This window comes from Cydia splendana, chromosome 15 (genome assembly GCF_910591565.1).
Source record: "Cydia splendana chromosome 15, ilCydSple1.2, whole genome shotgun sequence".
Classification (NCBI taxonomy): Eukaryota; Metazoa; Arthropoda; class Insecta; order Lepidoptera; family Tortricidae; genus Cydia; species Cydia splendana.
In genome coordinates this window covers 10,611,980-10,636,721 of record NC_085974.1, presented here as the reverse complement: position 1 = coordinate 10,636,721, position 24,742 = coordinate 10,611,980, and the positions used below count along the sequence as shown (strand labels likewise).

The 24,742-nt window shown below is 37.5% G+C and overlaps 1 protein-coding gene across 2 annotated transcripts; it reads right to left on the bottom strand.

The window, feature by feature from the left end:
• Positions 1-420: 420 nt before the first annotated feature.
• LOC134797608 (V-type proton ATPase subunit H) lies at positions 421-24,682 on the bottom strand. Of its 2 annotated transcripts, XM_063769922.1 has the most exons (11): positions 24,546-24,682; positions 24,039-24,282; positions 23,873-23,954; positions 23,619-23,796; positions 22,866-23,078; positions 20,400-20,534; positions 19,398-19,583; positions 18,735-18,922; positions 17,991-18,179; positions 10,294-10,407; positions 421-947 (listed from the first exon to the last, which is right to left on the bottom strand). In XM_063769922.1, the coding sequence occupies exons 2-11, from the start codon at positions 24,091-24,093 to the stop codon at positions 869-871; spliced, it is 1,419 nt and encodes a 472-aa protein (XP_063625992.1). In that variant the 5' UTR covers positions 24,094-24,282; positions 24,546-24,682; the 3' UTR covers positions 421-868. The 2 variants fall into 2 exon arrangements, with proteins under 2 accessions (XP_063625992.1, XP_063625991.1); XM_063769921.1 differs by lacking the exons at positions 421-947; positions 10,294-10,407 and adding an exon at positions 21,319-21,501 and having other exon boundaries at positions 17,978-18,179.
• Positions 24,683-24,742: the final 60 nt, after the last annotated feature.

Below are 24,742 nucleotides of genomic sequence, written 5' to 3'. Positions count from 1 at the left end.
TTAATCTGACGAACACAAGTTTGACGCCTAATTTTTTTTTCATTGTAACCGTCAGATTAAGGAAATGCGTGCAAATAATTATCAGATTTAGTAATAGCACAACTATAGCGTTAATTTGGACTAATATGACCAAATCCACAATCTGCTTAACAATTTGTTGAAGCCCCCACCAACCAAGGGCTCAACATAGATGGCTAAAAGGGGAAAAGGTAGACTACACGGGGTAGCAAGATATCACTCATATCTTAATCTAACGCGCTCGAGTAAACACAAAAATCCCATCTTGGGCTCCACTACTAGTATATTAGATCTGTCCTTTCACAGGACACCAAAATTTTTATGTGAAATAATATGTAAACGAGTTATAAACAGGTTATAAAACTTGCCTTCTCAGTTGCTAATTTAATAAATGAAACTCTATTTGCACTATTTATTTAATTTATTCACAATACTGTCGTAGCTCTCAACAACTTTAAGTTGCTACGTAATTTCTTCTAACACTTTATTTACTTTTATTAATTATAACAGTATTTTTTCTTGAAGCATACATTAATAAATCGTTTTTATATAACATTTATAAATAGGAATGTGGATATTGACAATCATTAGACTTTCTTACTTTCAAAAACAACTGTAGGTGTACAATAAATAAATCAAATTGCTTTTAAATATTGACTGAACAAATACTCTGCTAATATTTGAAATTAGGTAACATCAATTGGGACTTATTTACAAGTTTAGGGCGTGTAAAATGTATTCATGGTCACACACAACAGTGTTACATCCTGTCATTAGTACATTTGTAACATTAATAGAAGCCCGTATTCTAAATATACTCGATAACAACAAAGCTTTAAATATATATTGTTTAGGCCTTAGCTCCGACAACGGTACCCCCCGCCTGCTTGTCGATCTGTTCCTTTTCGAGCTGCTTGCCGAGGTACTCCCTGGAAATAAAATAATGTACATTAGTCAAAGATTTCGTTTTATACAAAGGGTGGTATTCCATCTGTCCAATATCATTGCGTCTCACTCTCTCATTAAGCAAAATGTGAGACAAAATATACATTGGACAAAGAAATTGGACAGGTGGAATACCACCCTAAGCAATTAGCAATTACCATAATCAAAGACATATATAACTTCGTATAAGACGTATAAAGTCTAAGGAAAAAACGTGCCTCGGAATTCAAGTAAAAGTCATTCTCGAATAGATGTCGCACACACCTTTAGCCTATCCTCAGCTAGATGGCGTGACGACACCGTTTCATATTTAACAATTTTAACACATAGATATCAGTGAATGAACATGGATCAAAATGATATAAAAATAATAAAATCATTTATCCATATATATACATTATTTGATAACTTTATGCGTTTTCATTTTGAGTTTTAGCCGTGTGTCGATAGATGGCAGTAAATTTACAGTGACTACAAAATTTACAATGACAGGACCCCTCTATACTATCTATTCTTTTTGCCATAATTAAGAGATTTCTGTTCACTGCGCACTGATTGCTCAAGCAGTGTCCTATCCCACAAAACTTTACAAGTGTACAATTCGACAAAATTGTTAAATTGTAAACAATAAAATGTACCACAATAATTACAAATATGTATTCGTTACAAGTCTGCAGTATACAAATATGTCATTTTTGTGAAAGCGTATCACAAAGAATAAAGGTATGTCACGACAACTACATAATTGTAGAATTGTTGATTTGTAAATATACAATTCTAATGTTAGAACTACAAATATGTAACAATTTATTTTGCTTCTTTAATGTTGAAGGTAGTTTCACTTTACTAATCTATCTACGAGCATTTACATACCAACTGACATTACAATGGATTTGCAAGCTAAACTGACCATTTTAAACCACTTGAAACACCATGAGCATCGCCAGTGACGTGATATTTGGATCCTGACCCCAACCATCTTAAAACAGTCAGTAACTGTGGTTTAGAATAAAGAGCATGATTTCTTCGTGTCGAATGTCTAAGGTTTCCACCAACAGTCTGTAGTAAATATTCGACGATAGATTTACTCACTCTGAACAGCTGATTAAATGTAAAATCAGTTATGGTCAAAGATAAATTTATACGTTCTCTATAAGGCCTAGGACGTCTTACAATTAATTCAAAATTCAAAAATTCAACATTTATTTAGCAACAAGGGCACTTTTACACGTCCACATTGAATTTACATACAAGCAAAAATAATAACAATACATCAACAACTTTATAAAATACAACTAACTGCAATGCAACTACCAATTCAAACTAACGTTAATACAATTACTTAGATATGTATATGGTCTCTTAATGTCGAATTATTCTATTATTCGTATAGTAGCAACTGTAGCAAGAGGGTGCGACACACGTTTAGAGAATTGTTAACTTGTAGGTACAATTCTACATATATGTATAATTATTACTACAATTTAATGTATAGTCCGGTGGCCGGCTGCATGAAACAAACCTCATCAAAAAATAGAATATACCTACCCTGTAGAGGTACCTGACATTTAGTAGCTTCCAACGCACTTGGTCGGCCTAGGCTTAACCTGGCAGATTTTGTACAAATGGCAAAAACGTTGGACAAAAATTCATCAAAAAAAACCTCATCGAAAAATAGAATGAAACTTATATGGTAGGATACCTGACGTTGAGGACAGTAAAAAAAATTGGTCGGCCTCACCTTAGCCTGGCAGTTTTTGCAGTCCGACCAGATTTATTGGGTCACGTGAGAGCTACAATTTACCTCATCGAAAAATAGAATGAAACAAACGGATTATAATAGCTAAAATAAGCCTGTTGACGTATGTCTTGGTCGGCCTCACCTTAACCTGGCAGTTTTTGCAGTCCGACCAAATTTATAAAAAAATCATCAAAAATTTTTTATCGAAAAATCGTATGAAACTGGTATGGTACGATGGCTGCCTTTGAGGACAGTAAAAAAAAAGTGGTCGGCCAAATCCTGTGTTGGCAGGTTCCTGTGTCCGACCAATTTTGTGGTACCACGTGAGAACTACAATTTTACCTCATCGAAAAATAGAATGAAACAAACGGATTATAATAGCTAAAATAAGCCTGTTGACGTATGTCTTGGTCGGCCTCACCTTAACCTGACAGTTTTTGCAGTCCGACCAAATTTATAAAAAAAAACATCAAAAAATTTTTATCGAAAAATCGTATGAAACTTGTATGGTACGATAGCTGCCTTTGAGGACAGTAAAAAAAAAGTGGTTGGCCAAATCCTGTGTTGGCAGGTTCCTGTGTCCGACCAATTTTGTGGTACCACGTGAGAGCTACAATTTACCTCATCGAAAAATATAATGAAACAAACGGATTATAATAGCTAAAATAAGCCTGTTGACGTATGTCTTGGTCGGCCTCACCTTAACTTGGCAGTTTTTGCAGTCCGACCAAATTTATAAAAAAATCATCAAAAATTGTTTATAGAAAAATCGTATGAAACTTGTATGGTACGATAGCTGCCTTTGAGGACAGTAAAAAAAAAGTGGTCGGCCAAATCCTGTGTTGGCAGGTTCCTGTGTCCGTCCAATTTTGTGGTACCACGTGAGAGCTACAATTTACCTTATCGAAAAATAGAATGAAACAAACGGATTATAATAGCTAAAATAAGCCTGTTGACGTATGACTTAGTCGGCCTCACCTTAACCTGACAATTTTTGCAGTCCGACCAAATTTATAAAAAAAATCATCAAAAATTTTTTTATCGAAAAATCGTATGAAACTTGTATGGTACGATAGCTGCATTTGAGGACAGTAATAAAAAAAGTGGTCGGCCAAATCCTGTGTTGGCAGGTTCCTGTGTCCGACCAATTTTGTGGTACCACGTGAGAACTACAATTTTACCTCATCGAAAAATAGAATGAAACAAACGGATTATAATAGCTAAAATAAGCCTGTTGACGTATGTCTTGGTCGGCCTCACCTTAACCTGACAGTTTTTGCAGTCCGACCAAATTTATAAAAAAAAAACATCAAAAAATTTTTATCGAAAAATCGTATGAAACTTGTATGGTACGATAGCTGCCTTTGAGGACAGTAAAAAAAAAGTGGTTGGCCAAATCCTGTGTTGGCAGGTTCCTGTGTCCGACCAATTTTGTGGTACCACGTGAGAGCTACAATTTACCTCATCGAAAAATAGAATGAAACAAACGGATTATAATAGCTAAAATAAGCATGTTGACGTATGTCTTGGTCGGCCTCACCTTAACTTGGCAGTTTTTGCAGTCCGACCAAATTTATAAAAAAATCATCAAAAATTGTTTATAGAAAAATCGTATGAAACTTGTATGGTACGATAGCTGCCTTTGAGGACAGTAAAAAAAAAGTGGTCGGCCAAATCCTGTGTTGGCAGGTTCCTGTGTCCGTCCAATTTTGTGGTACCACGTGAGAGCTACAATTTACCTTATCGAAAAATAGAATGAAACAAACGGATTATAATAGCTAAAATAAGCCTGTTGACGTATGTCTTAGTCGGCCTCACCTTAACCTGACAATTTTTGCAGTCCGACCAAATTCATAAAAAAAATCATCAAAATTTTTTTTATCGAAAAATCGTATGAAACTTGTATGGTACGATAGCTGCATTTGAGGACAGTAAAAAAAAAAGTGGTCGGCCAAATCCTGTGTAGGCAGGTTCCTGTGTCCGACCAATTTTGTGGTACCACGTGAGAGCTACAATTTACCTCATCCAAAAATAGAATGTAACAAACGGATTATAATACCTAAAATAAACCTGTTGACGTATGGCTTGGTCGGCCTCACCGTAGCCTGGCAGTTTTTGCAGTCCGACCAAAGTTGTGGTACCACGTGACAGCTACAATTTACCTCATCGAAAATAGGATGAATAAAAAACGGATTATAATAGCTAAAATAAACCTGTTGACGTATGGCTTGTTACGGACGGTTTTCATAAATTCAATGTGGCAATGTGCGGCAGAATCCCCTTGCATCAAATTTGATGCAACACATTGTGGCTGGACATTAAGAGATGAAATGTATAAGATCAAATGGTTTGAAGGACACATAACGCCTTTGCGAGTCCAAGAAATAACAATAGATAAGTCGGAGTCTGGGGAAAGTTCGTCAGACTTCGACTCCGAAGATGATTATGATTAACAGTAATTATTAACAATAAAAGGGTTATTCCCACTAGTTACCACCAAGTTCTTATCAGTGGTAACTACTGGGAATTATTTTCCCACCTTTTACCACTGGTAACTACTGGGAAAAAAAATCCTAGTAGTTACCACCAACTCGGTTTGGTGGTACATACCTACTGGGAATTTTTATTAAAGAAACCACTTTTACCACTGGTAAAAGGTGGGAATTTCTTTTCTACAAACCGAGCTTCGAAGGAGAAATGCTACAGTTGATGGAAAAAAGGCTGATTTGATGCAAAGATAATCACTTAATATATGTGAGGTTATCTTGTGTATTTTACCGTTTATAAAAATTTTGGAAGGGTCACGTGCAGTTTTTCCTCTTATATTACAAGTGTTCGATTGAAAACTAAGCTATGGTGTATACCTGGATCACCTGCATGTACAAGAAGGCGTTTCATATACACCCGCCCATCAGATAGGTACACAAAGTCATGATGCGTATGGAATACAGCATTTGTGGCCAAGCCATTATGCCCTAAATTATGTACTACTTCGTTAAAACTTAGCTTACCTGTGTATTTACTCTTTCCAAAATATTTATCTTCCTTAAAATGCAGCCTACACAAACGCTCTTTGTCATTTGCCTTAGTTTTTGGTACTCAAAGCTTTTTCTCACCGATTTATGCATATCGGGTCCTTGGGAAAAAAGGGAGATCCTATAGGTATATTTCCACAATTTGTCGCACACTATTGCAGTATTGTGGAGAAAAAAAAACATACAACCGAATTGATAACCTCCTCCTTTGGGATTTGGAAGTCGGTTAAAAAAGGAGAATGTTTACAATTTATTGGAAACAATGTATGTGATTTGACAGTGACAGCAACTCCACTATGGAGGCGCCACCTGGCGTGATAAAATGTCAGTTATGCCTCCTCATTCTATCTGTAGTGGAAAAGTATGATATACGATTCAAAACTTGTCAAAAATCGATGAAAATTTTATTTTTGACATCTGTGAGACATCATCTCAACGTAAGTGTTACTCTGAAACCACGTCAGTAGTTAGAAAACGTTATTTAGATATTAGATAGATTTATGAATAAAATATGAACTGAATGTTTTCTTTTTTTTTAAAGCCCTCTAAGACCTCCATGGACTCATTTACTTATGACTTTTTTCAGTTAGCATTATTAAGTTAAGTTCAAGCTGCGAAGAACCATATTTTCAATATAGAAATTATTATTCTTTACAAATGTGGTCGGACTGCAAAAACTGCCTGGCTAAGGTGAGGCCGAGCAAGACATACGTCAACAGGCTTATTTTAGCTATTATAATCCGTTTGTTTCATTCTATTTTTCGATGAGGTAAATTGTAGCTCTCACGTGGTACCACAAAATTGGTCGAGCACAGGAACCTGCCAACACAGGATTTGGCCGACCACTTTTTTTTTACTGTCCTCAAAGGCAGCTATTGTACCATAAAAGTTTCATACGATTTTGCGATAAAAAATTTTTGATGATTTTTGTATAAATTTGGTCGGACTGCAAAAACTGCCAGGTTAAGGTGAGGCCGACCAAGACATACGTAAACAGGCTTATTTTAGCTATTATAATCCGTTTGTTTCATTCTATTTTTCGATGAGGTAAATTGTAGCTCTCACGTGGTACCACAAAATTGGTCGGACACAGGAACCTGCCAACACAGGATTTGGCCAGCCACTTTTTTTTTACTGTCCTCAAAGGCAGCTATCGTACCATACAAGTTTCATACGATTTTTCGATAAAAAAATTTTGATGTTTTTTTTATAAATTTGGTCGGACTGCAAAAACTACCAGGTTAAGGTGAGGCCGACCAAGACATACGTCAACAGGCTTATTTTAGCTATTATAATCCGTTTGTTTCATTCTATTTTTCGATGAGGTAAAATTGTAGCTCTCACGTGGTACCACAAAATTGGTCGGACACAGGAACCTGCCAACACAGGATTTGGCCAGCCACTTTTTTTTTACTGTCCTCAAAGGCAGCTATCGTACCATACAAGTTTCATACGATTTTTCGATAAAAAATTTTGATGATTTTTTTATAAATTTGGTCGGACTGCAAAAACTGCCAGGTTAAGGTGAGGCCGACCAAGACATACGTAAACAGGCTTATTTTAGCTATTATAATCCGTTTGTTTCATTCTATTTTTCGATGAGGTAAATTGTAGCTCTCACGTGGTACCACAAAATTGGTCGGACACAGGAACCTGCCAGCACAGGATTTGGCCGACCACTTTTTTTTTACTGTCCTCAAAGGCAGCCATCGTACCATACCAGTTTCATACGATTTTTCGATAAAAGAAATTTGATGATTTTTTTATAAATTTGGTCGGACTGCAAAAAATGCCAGGTTAAGGTGAGGCCGACCAAGACATACGTCAACAGGCTTATTTTAGCTATTATAATCCGTTTGTTTCATTCTATTTTTCGATGAGGTAAAATTGTAGCTCTCACGTGGTACCACAAAATTGGACGGACACAGGAACCTGCCAGCACAGGATTTGGCCGACCACTTTTTTTTTACTGTCCTCAAAGGCAGCCATCGTACCATACCAGTTTCATACGATTTTTCGATAAAAGAAATTTGATGATTTTTTTATAAATTTGGTCGGACTGCAAAAACTGCCAGGTTAAGGTGAGGCCGACCAAGACATACGTCAACAGGCTTATTTTAGCTATTATAATCCGTTTGTTTCATTCTATTTTTCGATGAGGTAAATTGTAGCTCTCACGTGACCCAATAAATCTGGTCGGACTGCAAAAACTGCCAGGCTAAGGTGAGGCCGACCACTTTTTTTTTACTGTCCTCAAGGTCAGGTATAATACCATACAAGTTTCATTCTATTTTTCGATGAGGTTTTTTTTGATGAATTTTATGTCCAACGTTTTTGCTATTTGTACAAAATCTGCCAGGTTAAGCCTAGGCCGACCAAGTGCGTTGGAAGCTACTAAATGTCAGGTAAATCTACAGGGTAGGTATATTCTATTTTTTGATGAGGTTTGTTTCATGCAGCCGGCCACCGGACTAGTAGCACAAAACAATTGTCAGCTACAAATTTGTACATTTTCCGGAAAATATATGTAGCATATGTAAAGTTTTGTGATACAATAAATTGTAGACTTGTTGATACAATTTACATATTTGTCAGAATTTTCCACTACTTGTATATTTTGTGGTACGCACATTTGTATTATTACAAACTTGTAACTTGACACTTGTAAAATTGTAATTGTAAGCTTTGTGGGATAGGCCACAGGGCTATGTTTCATCCCTCAATTTTCACCGTCGCGATCCCGTGTCGACAGGTAAATGACCTCAAGCCCTAGCCCTACAGAGGGCCTAACGCGAACTGGCTACTTTCCTACTAGTCAAATCAGCTTTTTTTGAACTGTCAAAACGATTTGCTAATATGGAATTTATATGAAAACGAGTGTAGTGACGTCACAGTCAACTCACCAACTTTTTATACTTCCATCCGATTTATTAAATAGAAATTGTGTTTAAAAGTAACTGCTATCTATGTTTTTCTAATAATGATCTAGTGCTTTATTCCGTGCACGGTGTGAAATATTGTTTTTTTTTTACGCCTTAGTTGGAGTAAAAGAGAAAGATGCCCGAAATTTGAGAATTTCGGTGTTCGCGGTAGGTTCTGAAATTCCATGATTTCAGAGTTCAGGAAACATACTACAAGCCATAAATCGGGACGTCCTGATGAATTCGGGACATCGAACTTTATCTCTTCTGTCATCATAATCACGATATGGCGTCACATGGTTTCATACAAAATGTAAAGCCTGACCAGAAATATAGACGGCGCTGTTATTCTCATGTATAGGGTCACAGTTCAGTATAGTATGAAAAAAAAGTAGTTCTAGTGAAATTCCGCAACATGGCGCGTGATAATATATTACTAGTCAGGCTTTAAGGAATAGCAAAAACGCGCAGTGCTATGAAATAAGTATTAATATAACCAAAGAGAATATAGTGTATAGAGGCGGATTGTCAAAGTAAATTATGTAGCCACTGTCAACATCAACATCAACATCAACATCAACATTTATTCAGCAAATAGGCCACAAGGGCACTTTTACACGTCATCATTGAATTTACATATAAGCAAAAATAATAACATCAACAATTTTATAAAATAAAACTAACAATTCAATCTAACGTATTACAATTACTAAGAGTTGTATATGGTCTCTTAATGTCGAATTACATAAAAAATACAGATACAAAACACAAAAAAAAATCTATAATATTTAGAGGTGTAAATGTCTCTAGGTGTCAGAACTATAAGATTATATAGTTTATCAAGTTATCCTTAGAGATGTATAGGGTCTCCAAGAGTCAATATCCTGTATAATTAATACATTCATTAAGAGAAAAGAAACATACGAGAGCAGAATGAGGCGTCTCACTGTAATTAATTAATAAAAATAAAGTTACTAAGTATAATAGCTTGTGTTAGCTTAAACAGACCAGTCTCCACAAACAGCACCCGTTCACGAGTATGACGCGTATCTCAGCCATCGCCTCCCTCAACCTTCATTCGGGAAAGTGGCGACCCGATCAACGACGCCACCGTAAGTAAAGACTTTTAAGCGAGCACTGTAAATTTACTGCTATCTTTCGACAGAAGATTAAAACTGTTAGAACGCCATTTGCCTTGGTACCTTATCCTTTCACTGATATGTGTTAATTTGTTAAAATTGAAATTAACGCCATCTCTGTTTAATATAACCACAGACATATGTAACTCCGTATAAGATGAATAAAGTCTAAGAAAAAAACGTGCCTCGGAAATCAAGGTAAAGTCATTCTCGGATAGATGGCGCACACACCTTTGGCCTATGGTCGGCTAGATGGCGTTGACGACACCGTTTCATATTTAACAATTTTAACACATAGGTATCAGTGAATGAACATGGGTCAAAATGATATAAAAATAATAAAACCATTTATCCATATATATAATTTTTTCGATAGTTTTATACGTTTTCATTTTGAGTTGTAGTCGTGTGTCGATAGATGGCAGTAAATTTACTGTGACTACATAATTTACTATGATCCCTCTATACTATCTATTGTCTTTGATATAACGTACCAGTTGTGCACCATAAGCTTCTGCACGGCGAGCAGGGCCTCGTACCGCACGTTGGGGTCCTCGTGGCTGAGCAGGTGCATCACGCGCTGCTTGCCGCCGAGGGTCTCGATCACACTGCAAATATTAATAACCATTGGTGAGGCTCACACCAGGGGTAAGAAACTCCTTCCTACGGGCAAACTCGGCTCCGTTCGGCTCAGCATTGCTCCGAGCAATTATTACGGTTGACACAAATTGACGTGCCTTTGCGTGCACGACCACAGATAAGATAATAGCTTGAATTTTGACAACCCTAAATTGTATTTAATTTGTCTTATTATCCTTTATATAGACGTTTTATCCCGTTAACGAATGAAAAACACAGCAAAAATCATATTTTTGGTCATTAAACTATTGTAACAGATTTTCTCAAAAAAGTGACAACCCTAGCCTTTGTATAATGCTTAGGCGAGCCTTATTTGGAAATGGGCAAAAACGGGTAGGCAACATTGCCCAGCAAATTTATTTAAAAGTTTTTACAATTATCGCTAAGTTATTAGGGTGGATTTCAAAATCCTGCGAAAACTTATGGTTCGGTCTTTATAAAAAAAACTAGTAGGTTGTGCGAGTTGCAACTTTTTTATATGTTTTTAAGAACTATTATCTTAATGTTCCTTCAATTACCATCTCCAATAACTTAATAGTTTTTTTTATATAAAATGTTTTATGTGTCTAAAATCATCACCGTCTACCGGAAAAATCTGAACCTTTTTGTTTGCAGTGAAAATTATAGCATACCTATCGTACGATTGCGATTTTTCTTTTACTTATATCTTTTCCATGTTGTTGTTTAACACATGAAAAAATATGCAATAATTCCTTCACCGAGAAAGTACATTTAAAAATATTTAAAATTTTGTCACGAATATTCGTCAACACCGTCATGGTAATGTCAATGTGAGCTTATCTCCGTGTATGAACAACGAAATACCGCTAAAGGTCCTTGCCCTATTTTTCACTTTAATATAGAATGCCAAAAATGATTTCACTATAAAGTCACATCATTGAATCGTGAGAAATATTACGAACAAATTTGTAAAACGTAGTTTGTCACGACAGAGCATCATCACCGTTATGCTTTGGTTTAAAAAAGTTACAAATGATATATTAGAAATAATTATTGAAATGAATGGCAAACTACATGAAGTTTATTGTGTAGCATAGACATTAACTACTATTATTCGTATTCTAGAAATAAAAACAAGAAACTCTCAAATCGTCAACACCATACCCATCATCACCGGGAAAAAATGACGACCGGTGATGATTTCATGTGTATGGTGATGACGGTTCTCAGTAACTTTTCTAGTTATTTTGCTATAATTCATTATGAAATTAAGCTGTATGTTTGAAAAACGTTCTCTATGTCTTCTAACACTATATAATGTCTACCTTATAAATGTAGAATAAATGTAGAAGAAGATATGACTATTTTTTTCACACTAGAGGATGGTTAGTTTTAAATAACATTTTGACTGAAGTAGGCAAAATTTAGATCACTTAGAACTTAGAACATACAAATGTTTATTTTTTATTATCTAATAATGTAAATCGTGCAACTTAGAGTCTGTAATTGCATGTTAGTCGTGTTAAAACAAAGTATTTAAACAAGCAACATATATTAAGTTTTAAGCGACCATAGGCTACGGTACTGGCTCACTATCGTAATGGCCTTATGGTTTTTGATAATATTATATTAATTGATGTATATAATTACAGCAATTAATAATTATACCATTGGGTAGTCACCGGACCCAATACCTAACATTTTGTAACTTATGACATGCATTACAAGTAGGGGTCTTGCAACTTATAAAACACTGATTATATATTAATGTTTAGCTATTAAACAATATGTATATGGATTTAAATCATTATAGCTATTTTTAAAGTTAATTTATAAAACAACAAAAATACAAACTTATGCAATGAATCAAATTATCAAAAAAAAGTAATATATCATAAAAATTAAGCTCACTGGTAAGCCAGAAATTTTATAATATGATATAAATACCAAGTTATGCAGTAGATAAGAGAAGATGCGGGTTTAAACTGATAATAAGAGTACAATATTGTTAATATGATTTAACATTGAAAAAACCCAAAAAAATAAATGAATACATAAATTGCCTATTTCGGAATATAAATTATTTAAAATTATACAATAAAAATACTTATTATATATTTATTTATATGAATAAAATGTATTTTTTATAATTTTCTAAAAATAATTTATGTAGCTAGTCTTATGTTCAAAAACATGTTATTTGTAATGTTTATTAAAGTTCTAAAGCCTTACAATTAAAAAAGTTTTTGTTTTTTTAATACGTTTTGAATACATATATAAATTAGTTCCCAAATCGTCATTACCGTACATGCAGTGTCATTACCGTCTATAAAAGAGTCATTACCATACCATGATTGTCATCACCATCTTGCGTTTTTATTTTCCGAAAGCGATAACTTCAAATATAAGCTACAAATGATTGTATAAATACCATAAATATCCTCAATATACAGCCCCCTATTACTTTACCCAGCTAGAATCGTGTTAAATTAAACATTAAAAAAAAATATTTTTTTGTATGGTGAAATTTTTGGTGATGAAATCCACCCATTAACAGGGAATGGTAGGATTGCCCAAAACCTTTAAGTGATCCTTAGACATCATCATCATACGAGCTGTATTTGAATACCAAATTGACGTGGGCAATGTTGGCGAAAACCCCGGATATCTTTGCCCGCCCTCTAAAACGCAAAAAAATGGGTAAAAACACGATAAACAATTTTTTTTCTTCAAATAAACTGATGCGTTTGATCACAATGGACGTGCTGAGCAAAAAAAAGTCATGATTTGATTTTTTTTGAGAAATTCGTGTTTAAAAAAAAAAAGCGGGCAAAGTTGGTGATAATGACGGTACCTACTCTTCGAAGGCCGCAAAAATATGTGACATGCTCTTATGGTTCTACAAATAAGATCGTGTCCGATATTTTTGCGGCCTTCGTTGTGTAAGTAACATAAATTGCAGGTGACTGTACATTTGGAATAATTATTTTATTTAGTTTCAACGAAAGTTTCAAGTTTAGTACGAAAATACTTCAGATATGCAATATAATGTAGTAAATAAAGGTAGTGGACCCCGCAGTAATTCCTCAGCCAGAAAAAACTTTACAGTATGATAAAGTATCCATAAATAAAAAGTATTGTATAAATATCCAAAGAATAATAATAATAGAATTAAAGTAAATACCTAAAGTCTCAAATCGTTAATATCTTTTTACAGAAAAATGCTCCGTTCAAACTTTCTTCACCGGACATATTCATGTAACGTATTGCAACAATATATGAAATATCCAAAAAAATATCCCTGCAGAAATACCAATATTAATAAAATATAATTTTTTGGTGTGTCTTGGACCGGAAAATTGCTCAGTCTAATTTTTTCACTGGAATGCCAGCTTATTGCCGTTTTATACCTACAAAATGAAAATCCAAAAAAATTACCATGTAACTATACTATTTTCAGAAATTGCCTTTTTACTCGCTGTGGAAAATTTCTCTATCCATTTTATTTATTGAATTAAGTTCACAGTTTTCTTTCCATTCATCTATAAAAACATCCAAAAAAATAACGAGCGCATTAAAAACGAAACATAACGGGAACAGTGTGTAGGGAGCGGAGTACAAGCGGGGTGCGTGAGCGGTACCGGCCGCCGTCCGCGCGCGCCGCGCCTCGCCCTATACTACCCGGCGGTGGCGGCTTGCTGCTTTTCTATACTAAAAAACGTAATTCAAGACCAAAAAAACTTACTACAATGTTGCCACTGCTGCAATAATTTTTTTGTAAAATATACTTGGTCAAGCAAATCTTGTCAGTAGAAAAGGCGGCAAATTTAAAAAATGTAGCGAAGGATTATCGTCCCATAGTTTTTTTTTATCGTTTCAACCTTATTTATTTATTTATTAAAAACTTACACATAAGTTAACAGTATAGCACCAAAGCACTTATGCGGTATATACATTTAAGATTCAAAATTGGAAGAACAAACATTGCAACATTAACATCTAGGTCCTTATATAATAGTGAGATCAGGGATTAACATTATATATCTATGTGTGTAGGGTGTCGTTGGATAGGCCTTTTAAAATAAATAGGGGTCTTTAAACAACATTTCTTGATAAAGTGAATCATTACTCTGAGGTTGCATTGTAATGATTTGATTCTCTTTGAATGCATAGTATTTATAGCTCGTTAGAATTGTACAAAGAAAACGCAAAAAATCACTAAATGTAGTGTAAAGAATCACACACTAGTGACAACGACAACTCCCTTCTTATGGCTCCTCTACAGCTCTACACGATGGGCCAGCGCCGGCCACTCCAAGGGACGCATTTAAGCGTTAGAGGGAGCAAGTGATATTGCTATCTCATTCTACCGCATGGCTGCGTCCCTTGGAGTGGCCGGCGCTGGCCCATCGTGTAGAGGAGCCATTAAGTGCAGGCTGCGGGTCACGCGGTCGGGTCGTACTAGAAGCACAAGGACGCTAATCTGCACTAAACTGCTAAAGGAAGACGGTACATTATTGCGTAACCGCGGGATGGATTTATCTTCGCTTCCAAAATTTCGGTGTCCTGGATGATATTTCTTTTGGATATTTTGGATTTAAGTGTATACGTGACTACTCAGTATATATTTAAAAAGAAATCAGGCTGAGAAATTTTCCACTCTCAGTTTTTAATAGTTCTAAAATACATAAATTTGGGTATGCATTTTTTTTGGATTTTCTTACCCTCTACGCTAAATTATATTCTAAGATCATATAAGAAGAAAAAATTGACAGAGCAATTTTCCGATGAAAATGAGCACCAAAAAAAGGAATTATCATAAAAAAATATTCTCATGTTTGACAAAAGTTTTTGATTTTTTTCTAGTATCACATGCTGATACAAATAACTTATTTGGTAAAATAATTTTGGACGGAGGAATTACTCGGTTCAATATATAAACAGATTTGTATTTTTACGTATAAAAACCTAACTTAGGAGTGTTTTTTTTTTAACAACCAAGCAAAATTTCATCGACTGAGGAATTAATGCATGGGTCTCCATACAACATCTTGCTTCGTTTACTCCACTAATATGCACAAAATGTAGACCTAATCGAAATAAAACATTGCTTTTTATAGTAAATTTATGAAACGTTCGATACATAGGTATACATAACAATAACCAGGCCACAGCGCTAATTGGCCTGTAAGCTTCATCTCGGTCTCCAAAGCCGCAAAAACTCGCTAGTACTTAGTGCTGGTCTAGCCGTTATTTTTTCTTCAAGATTTTCAGAGAACAGCACGTACACGCATTATACATTATACATATAGACGGAACGAACGGCATAATCATAATAATTTATTCGTCGCAATCCATGGTATTACAGATCTAGGTACAAGATTTTCAGGTATTACTTATACGAATTACATAACTCTTCCTGTTAATAGGCAATATTTTACGAGTAAGATAAAAGTTCTATAATATAATTACACACATATACAATTGTCACCAAAATTCATTGACGTACAGAAGTCAAATACGTTTTTAAAATGACGCAAAATGATACCAGCATAATAAAAATTGATCCCAATCAGTAAAGATGAGTCTTTAAACTTTTTTCATTTTAAGCCGGTTTTGAAGGTGCCAAGGTTTTTCGGCAGGAAAAGCCTTGGCAGACTTATATATTCCTGAAATGGGGGTTCATACCTACCGACTGGAATTGGTTTCATGGTGGTATCAGATGGGTTGATGTAGGGTAACTGATGTACACCTTGCTAACATAATCTCGTCTGCCAAGGTGTTTCGGCAGGAAAAGCCCTGGCAGACTTCTATATTCCTGAAATGAGTGTTCATACCTACCGACTGGAATTGGTTTCATCGTGGTATCAGATGGGTTAGTGTACGGTAACCGATGGTCATCTTGCTTATAATCTCGTCTGCCAAGGTGTTTCGGCAGGAAAAACCATGGCAGACTTATATATTCCTAAAATGGGGGTTTATAACTACCGACTGGAATTGGTTTCATGGTGGTATCAGATGGGTTAGTGTAGGGTAACCGATGGTTACCTTGCTCACATAATCTCGTCTGCCAAGGTGTTTCGGCAGGAAAAGCCTTGGCAGACTTATATATTCCTGACATGAGGCTTCATACCTACCGACTGGAATTGGTTTCATGGTGGTATCAGATGGGTTAAATTAGGGGTCCTGGTGGCCACCTTTGAGAGCGTCTGCCAAGCACTTCCGGCAAACAAAATACTGGCAGATTTCGCTTTTCTGTGCCTACATGTAAATTTCTAACTGCTGCCATAACTATTATTTCGGTATCAGATGGGTTAAATCAGCCCCCTTTTTTCGCACCGGAAGTGGCCTTCTTTTTCGTACTTTCGGCAAGTTCCGCCGTGGCAGACTATCGAATTCGGACTTAGCATCACTTTTATGGGAAACCATTGTGCATTTCATCGTGGTATCAAGTCGGTTAGAAAATTTGCGGCCGGCTCTTCTACTATTTATTTAAGCTTACATTATTCCACAGAGAATTGTATTTTTTAAGTTATTTATATAATTTGATTTTGATTGAATTTATTTGTCTGCTGTAGACCCCTTCTGGGTAAAAGCCTCCTCCAGCTGTTTCCATTTGGATTTATCTAATGCTACACTTTGCCATTCCTTGCCTGCAGTGGCAACAATCTCGTTCTACCACCTGGCTAGTGGATGTCCTCTCTTTCTAGAGCCCTGGGGCCCCTTCCATTTGGTCACCTTTCCTGTCCAAATGGAATGGCAAATAAACTTAAGGCTGGTCTAATGGTAAGCCTATCACATAGTGACCCTGGCATAATAAGGTGTAGAGTACTCACTGCTCGCCCCTGGGGTAGTGGCGCACGTACTCGCCGACGTCGTAGCAGGCGACGGCGAGCACGACGGGGTCGGCGCTGCGCTCGAGCAGGTGCACGAGCGTGCGCAGCAAGGTGTAGTGTACTCACTGCTTGCCCCGGGGGTAGTGGCGCACGTACTCGCCGACGTCGTAGCAGGCGACGGCGAGCACGACGGGGTCGGCGCTGCGCTCGAGCAGGTGCACGAGCGTGCGCAGCAAGGTGTAGTGACTCACTGCTTGCCCCTGGGGTAGTGGCGCACGTACTCGCCGACGTCGTAGCAGGCGACGGCGAGCACGACGGGGTCGGCGCTGTGCTCGAGCAGGTGCACGAGCGTGCGCAGCAAGGTGTAGTGTACTCACTGCTTGCCCCTGGGGTAGTGGCGCACGTACTCGCCGACGTCGTAGCAGGCGACGGCGAGCACGACGGGGTCGGCGCTGCGCTCGAGCAGGTGCACGAGCGTGCGCAGCAAGGTGTAGTGTACTCACTGCTTGCCCCTGGGGTAGTGGCGCACGTACTCGCCGACGTCGTAGCAGGCGACGGCGAGCACGACGGGGTCGGCGCTGCGCTCGAGCAGGTGCACGAGCGTGCGCAGCAAGGTGTAGTGTACTCACTGCTTGCCCCTGGGGTAGTGGCGCACGTACTCGCCGACGTCGTAGCAGGCGACGGCGAGCACGACGGGGTCGGCGCTGCGCTCGAGCAGGTGCACGAGCGTGCGCAGCAAGGTGTAGTGTACTCACTGCTTGCCCCTGGGGTAGTGGCGCACGTACTCGCCGACGTCGTAGCAGGCGACGGCGAGCACGACGGGGTCGGCGCTGCGCTCGAGCAGGTGCACGAGCGTGCGCAGCAGTTCCTGCCCGCGCTCGTTCAGCCGCGCCGCGTTCTCGCGCCAGAACTTGGCGGACTTGTGCACCGGCGACCATTCCAGTCTGCGAAAACACAATATAGTTACTCTAGTGCATGTCAAATAAAATTATTTGTTTAAATTTGAACTTTAATAGCTGTCAATAGAGTTGCATTTTACAACTGCCGTATAGGGCTTCGTATGAACTAGACTAGAGGCTTAAAGTTCTCGCCGCTAGTGATGAATGCAGTAAGGTTCATTATTGAGTGGGAAATTAAAATACGTCCTGTTGCTATGATTTTTGTAATGCGACTAAATAAGAAATGCATGTATAATGCTGTCACTAGGTATGATGATAAGTATTTGAGTGCGCCTTAACAGCTAGTAAAAACTTCACACGTTTGAATCAGAAAATTTAGCATTATAACTACATACTCATGTCATGTCACCCATATACCGGGTTCGATCTTTTTGACGGCGCATTTTAGAGTAATTATTCTACAAATATTCAAACAACAACACAGACATACACCCCATATATTCAAAGCCTAATATACAACCACATATTGCCATAACTTAGATTAGATCATATGTAGACTTAACAAATTCCAGTTTCAGAGCCGGAGTAAATAGTACGTACCGTCCACTCTTGACTTCAGTAGCGTACTGGTCGAAGGAGCTGAGGTCCTGCACGGAGGCCTGCAGGCGGTTGCTGAGGAACTCCACGTCGTTCATGATGTCCTCGTCGTCGGAGCGCTTCTGCTCCAGGATCGCCAGTTGCTTCAGGACTTTGCATTGCACCATGGCGATGCAGTGCTCCTTTGCCACCTGAACAAATTACATCAATTCATTCGTACGTCAAGTGCCAATTTTTTTGAGGATAAATGTCTTCAACTACATTAAAGGAATACAAAAGTAAAAAAAAAATCGTAAAGCACTCAAAACTTTCTAAACCTATAGCCAATTGCTATATTAACCATGAAATATTGTGTTAAAGCATTGAAAAAAACCTATTCAGCGCATGAACTTCTTCTAGCCTGAGTTGTTCAGGATGTCAGCCAGGAATGTCAGGATGAGGATAGCATTGAACTAGTTCATCTTGTATTACAGCGGGTTTAATGGAACAACTGTTCCTAAGTAGTGGTTGTAATTAACTGGCTATCCTGGCTAGCTGGCTGTGAGGATTCTCGTAAAAGAAGCTGCTACTTGACGGAGTCGCTTAGGATGTCGGCGAGGGTGGGGATGACGTTGAACTTGTTCATCTTGTACAGCGGGTTGTATAGAACAACTGTAGTGGTCATACCTGGCCATCCTCCGGCTTCTCGATGAGGTTGCGGAACACGGCCAGCACGATGCGCGTGACCTTCTCCTTGACGGAGTCGCTCAGGATGTCGGCCAGGATGGGGATGGCGTTGAACTTGTTCATCTTCTCGGCCAACAGCGGGTTGAAGGTCAGCACCCACAGGCAGAACACCAGCTGGTATTGGACCTGAATAACACAAAGAAGATGTCATTTGATGCATTTGTTGACATACTCTTCTCTTCTCTCTGTGTGTGTCTGTTGTGTGTGTGTTGTCTTGTCTCTGTTGGGGGGTCTCTCGGTTGTCTCATGGGTTTCAATAGACTTTTGCGTTTTCCAGTTATAATAAAAATCTTGTTTGTTAAATCTTTCCAGCGTTAATATCATAAGATTCATAAGTTATGACATAACCAATAGAATCACTTAGTTTACCTATCTTCGCACAGCACATCCCTCGCTGCGTATCCTCGCACATCTCTGGAGGAATCGCAGCCTAAGACTAACAGTACTTAATGTCCAAGTCCATTGGTCGACCTTATTACGCTACAATAGGGTTTATGAACAATCAGTTAACTGTGTCGACTCACAAGCTTAGACACAAAACGCCAGTTACGGAAAGAGAGACCTAAACCCTCCTACGTGTACACGCTTAACGCAGCTAGCCAACTTTATTGTCACGCGTGCAATAGGGTATTTAAGACCAAGTTCGGCCTGGCCAGCCACATAAGGGCTCATGCTAGACAACGTCCATAATATTTATTTAGGGTCGCCGTCATCGAAAACGATGAGGACTATACAACCAAAAGTAAATAATCCAAACTATCATACTAATATTATAAATGAGAAAGTAACTCTGTCTGTAACCTCTTCGCGCTGAACCGATTTAGATGAAATTTGTTGCCCGTGAAAAGAAAGGGTAGTTTTTATCAAATCATCATCAATTCACTATCATTCCACACAAACACCCTGGCAAAAGCTAGTAATAGATAAATTGATATAAAATACCTGGAAGTTGACCCTGGAGGCGAGGATGGACAGCAGAGTGGAGATGCCGTCGACGGAGAGGAACGCGAAGCGGTACTCGTCCACGCGGAGCATCATCTGCAGGCAGCGCGCCACCGACTGGATATAGTCGATGTGCTGAAAACCACGCATGTCCTACTTTAGTATGTGCTGAGAGTAGGTATCTACAAGGGACCAGCGAAGTCAACACGTATTGATTTAACCTCTAGCCGCATATTGCAGTTGTCTTGGCAAATTTTGACGTGTGGGTGTCTAGAGGATAACCCAAATACTGGTACGTAATTGAATACGCGTCAATTTGACTGGACCACGGATATGGCTAAAAAGCGATGCTGAATGTAATGCCTACATGCCGTACAGTTATTCGTACTTATTCCTCTTTTGATAAACTAAGCCCATTGTGCTTTAAGCTTCACATTTAAGTAATCTATAAAACAAATAGAAACACGGGAACCAAAACCCCATCGTACTTAATTAATCCCTTAGGTAATTATAGAAACATGAAATTATTAATTTTATTACCTCAATTTGCAACTTATTTTTATATAGATGGGTTTTTAATTTAGTTTTACGATAACCGGCTAAGTAAGTTGCCAGCCAGCACATTGATTGAGTTAATTGCGAAATTTACTGTCGTGCGCTGCGGGAAGCGCCGGCTTAACCGCTATTTGGTGTGCAAATTAGAAATAGACCATCTATTTGCGTTTATTATTTACACAAAGTCTGAAGCTCACGCGCATACAGTATACTAATACACACAACACTCTACTTACAGTTGGTTAAAAAAAGCGGGCCTTAAACGATTAATGAACGCAAGAAATATTAATAAATTAGTAACAGCTTTAAAACCAGGTTAGCATCGTTGTTACACACTGTTGAGAGCTGCGGCTACACAGAGTACCTTCTTGGAGCCCGGGGGCAGGTCCTCGAGCGGCGCGAGGTCGTCGAAGGAGGAGTAAAGGCTGTGGTATTTGCCCTGGGCTTCGGGGGCCTTGTCCTTGTGTTTGTGTTTGTCCACAATCGGTTTCTCGTGAGCCAACATAACCTGCTCGGCATGCGCTAACTCGGCAGACATTTTCTCCGCCTTACCAGAAAACAAACCTCTCAGTAACAGTGCACATGCGATTGCCCCGCCGATGGTACGCGATGAACACGACTTGTTAACTGCTCTAGATTAATGACTTTATTTACTATATTTTAACATCACGGTTTTCTGCTACAAAGGTGCATTCAGATCCGGTTAATGCTGCGCACATCGTAATACGAAATGCAAGCAATATCTGGACGCACCTTAAATTTGTAAACTGACAGCAGTTTTTCACAATGTTTAAAATATAATGTTAAAGAAATAAAGTCTGTTAAGGTGTTACTGTAGCTTTGATGAAGATGCACAGCTTCGCACTAAAGTAGTGCAGAGTATGTTAATATTATTAAATAATATCTAGGTGATTTGGTAACTTTGTGTTCTGTGTAGTGTTCAATCTAATTTCTAATAGAAGTAAATATTGAAAAATCTGTTCAATCAAAGATCTAGACATTCTACAGGATAGTCTGTTAGTCATTTTAATATATTTAACATACTACACAGGAAGTATTGAAAATAGAATCAGCGCAACAGATCAAGATAAAGGTTGTGACTTGTGAGCCAAATGGAACTACTATTATAAGTTACAAGCTTTTGTGGACCCATTCCACATAGTTTGTATAATAATTTGTACAAATTTGAATTTGTTTCCTTGCAAACACATCAAACACATGCAAGTGCATGTCAAATAAAAAAAAATTCAGTGAAGTGTAGGTGCTAAAATTTCATGCTAGCAGTTAACGGAACAGCCAAGCAATGATGTTATCGACAAAATGACATGTCACTGTGTAATTCAATAAAAAAATAACAATATCACAAATTATTTGATGCAATCATGCATAGAAATCAGACTTTATAAACTCTGTTTATAATTTCCAGTTACTAATAAGTAATAAATAAATAAATAAATAAAAATACACTGTGTATTGCAGTTGTTAATTTCTAAGTGGTAAGTGGTAATGTGCTCAAATTAATAAATATTACCCAATATATTTTTAGCTAGTAATGTCAGATTTCAACTGTTATAAGTATTATAATATTTTTCTTTCAAGAGATATGTGCAACTTGTAAAGTAATATTGAATTTCTTCTTCTTCAAATAGAAATTGCTTACAAAGTTTTTTAGTAATTTCTGCCAAAATCAGTTCACATAATTGTTATAAAATTGTTTGTTTGACTGGTAGAGAATGCCTCATGGCATTAAATTTTTTCTGCATTAAGTTTTTCTTTTGTGCAATTAACTTTAAATAAATAAATATCTATGAAATACAAAATACTAATTACATTATAAACATTATTTTTATAGTCAGTATCCAGAAATTATCAACAGAGTTTACAAGGCTCATAATCAAATTAGTAACTCACATTGTGTTTGAGCTGTTCCTTCAACCAGGTCAAGTAGAAGTTGAGGTCGCTCTTTTCCATGAGCTGTGGGTGCCAGCAGGCCAGCTTCGCGATGATGCGGGCAGTCATGTGCTGCACAAACTCATCTTGGCGGTTAAGCAGATTCAGGAAAGGCTGCCAAACTTGCCCCGTCTTGTTGTGTTCGCGGAAAATCCTCACTCGGTTTTTGTTCTCCTGAAATTACGTATTTTTACCAAAATTGTTGAACTAAGTATGCTAATTTGAATTGTCTATTTTCTTGTCTCGTCTTCTAATACTATAACTATAAATTAACATAAACTTGCACAACAAACCATTTGTTAGCTAAAATCTATGTTTGTTTATATGAATAGCACAGAAAAGTAAAGCACTGAACATTTTTTTAATTAGTTACATCTTGTCATGCAGTATGTCAATTTAAGCTTGATAACTTTACCTTAAAGTTAAGCACATCATTAATTATAGATGGGTAATGATTACATTAAAAATAAAACTTTATTTTGTTGCACCCTTTAACCACCACAAAAATTTCTGTCAGGGTGAAAATGTAAGTGAATGAGTCCAACTTGTAGAAAAACATAATATTACCCTTTACCAGGCTGACATTTCAAAAATGACAATTGAATGTCAGTTTTATTCATCGAAAATAAAACACATGTTTGAAGTGCCGTATGCGGGAAATATACATCCCTTAGCCTGGTAAAGGGTTAATAATATTGGCAAGAAAATACTTACAGAAAGGATATCATCAATCATGACCAAAATGTACTGGATAGTGTGGTCCTTGCTGACATGGGTAAGCAGGTTGATAAACACGGAGCAGCACTCCTCGGGGCTCTTATCAGGGAGGTCCTTCTTGCCATGGTCCAGGGCCGACACGAAGTCGTGGTCGCGCTGCGTGATCATCTGCGACCTACAATGTACCTTACATTTACCTAATTCTAAAAGCACGTCTAAGGGTTAAACTGCAATCATTTAGTTTTACTTACTGCAAATAAGATTGCCATTTTATATCCGTCTGACGGATTTCACTGGCCCTTAGCTGCAGGACGCTGGTGGCGGCAATCATATCTGCAAAACAAGGGAGTGGTAATCACATAATCTTTTCCATTAAATTGGTCCTAGCAAGTTAAGGTACAATGGGTAGGAACTTACCGATATTCTCTTCGCCAATAAGCTTACTAACATTTTCCTCGTTGATGTTAGCCATTTTGGCTAGGATATCTTAGAATTATGATCAAGCCAATAATAATTGGAATAAAGATCAAAGAATCCAATAAATCCCAAATACAAGTAAAGACGACAGCCTCAGCTGAGAGGTCTTGTGACTACATAAAGTGACGTTGGTATAGTGCGAAAACATATATTTTCTTACCTTCTTTGTTGTATACCTTCCATGCTGAGAAAAAAAGAGACAAATATATAACTTTTTATGTTGTCTACCTTGGGAATTGATTCAGAGCATACAATATGAAAAAAAGGCAAAATGTCATTTTGTTTCGTTTAGGAATCAATAAATTCAAGTATGAATTCTCTATGGTACTCAGTAAACGTCAAATTTACTGTCAATGTCAAAATACTAAATGATAAATTTTGCAAGGTCGTTTGGATTGGATTTAGCTATTTAGCGGTACTGGCCTGTTTAAAATAAAAAGTACTTACACTGATATTCTTCTACACCTACAGTATCATCTTTCTTGGGTTTACTTGGTTCAGACATTTTAACAATTTCGAAACCGTATAATTGTTGCCTAAAATTTACAAGTGCATAATAATGCCGAAACTATCAAAAAACTGACTGTGACATGAAATTTGCGTTTGAACTTGCTGGCGTGACACATACGACTTTAAATAAATTT

Coding starts and splice junctions, on each gene's coding strand:
- LOC134797608 (XM_063769922.1), bottom strand. CDS start 24,093: ATGGCTAACATCAACGAGGAAAATGTTAGTAAGCTTATTGGCGAAGAG. Junction 23,079..23,618: donor TGATTGATGATATCCTTTCT/GTAAGTATTTTC, acceptor ACGTAATTTCAG/GAGAACAAAAACCGAGTGAG. Junction 10,408..17,990: donor CACTACCCCAGGGGCAAGCA/GTGAGTACACTA, acceptor TAATATTTGCAG/TGTGATCGAGACCCTCGGCG.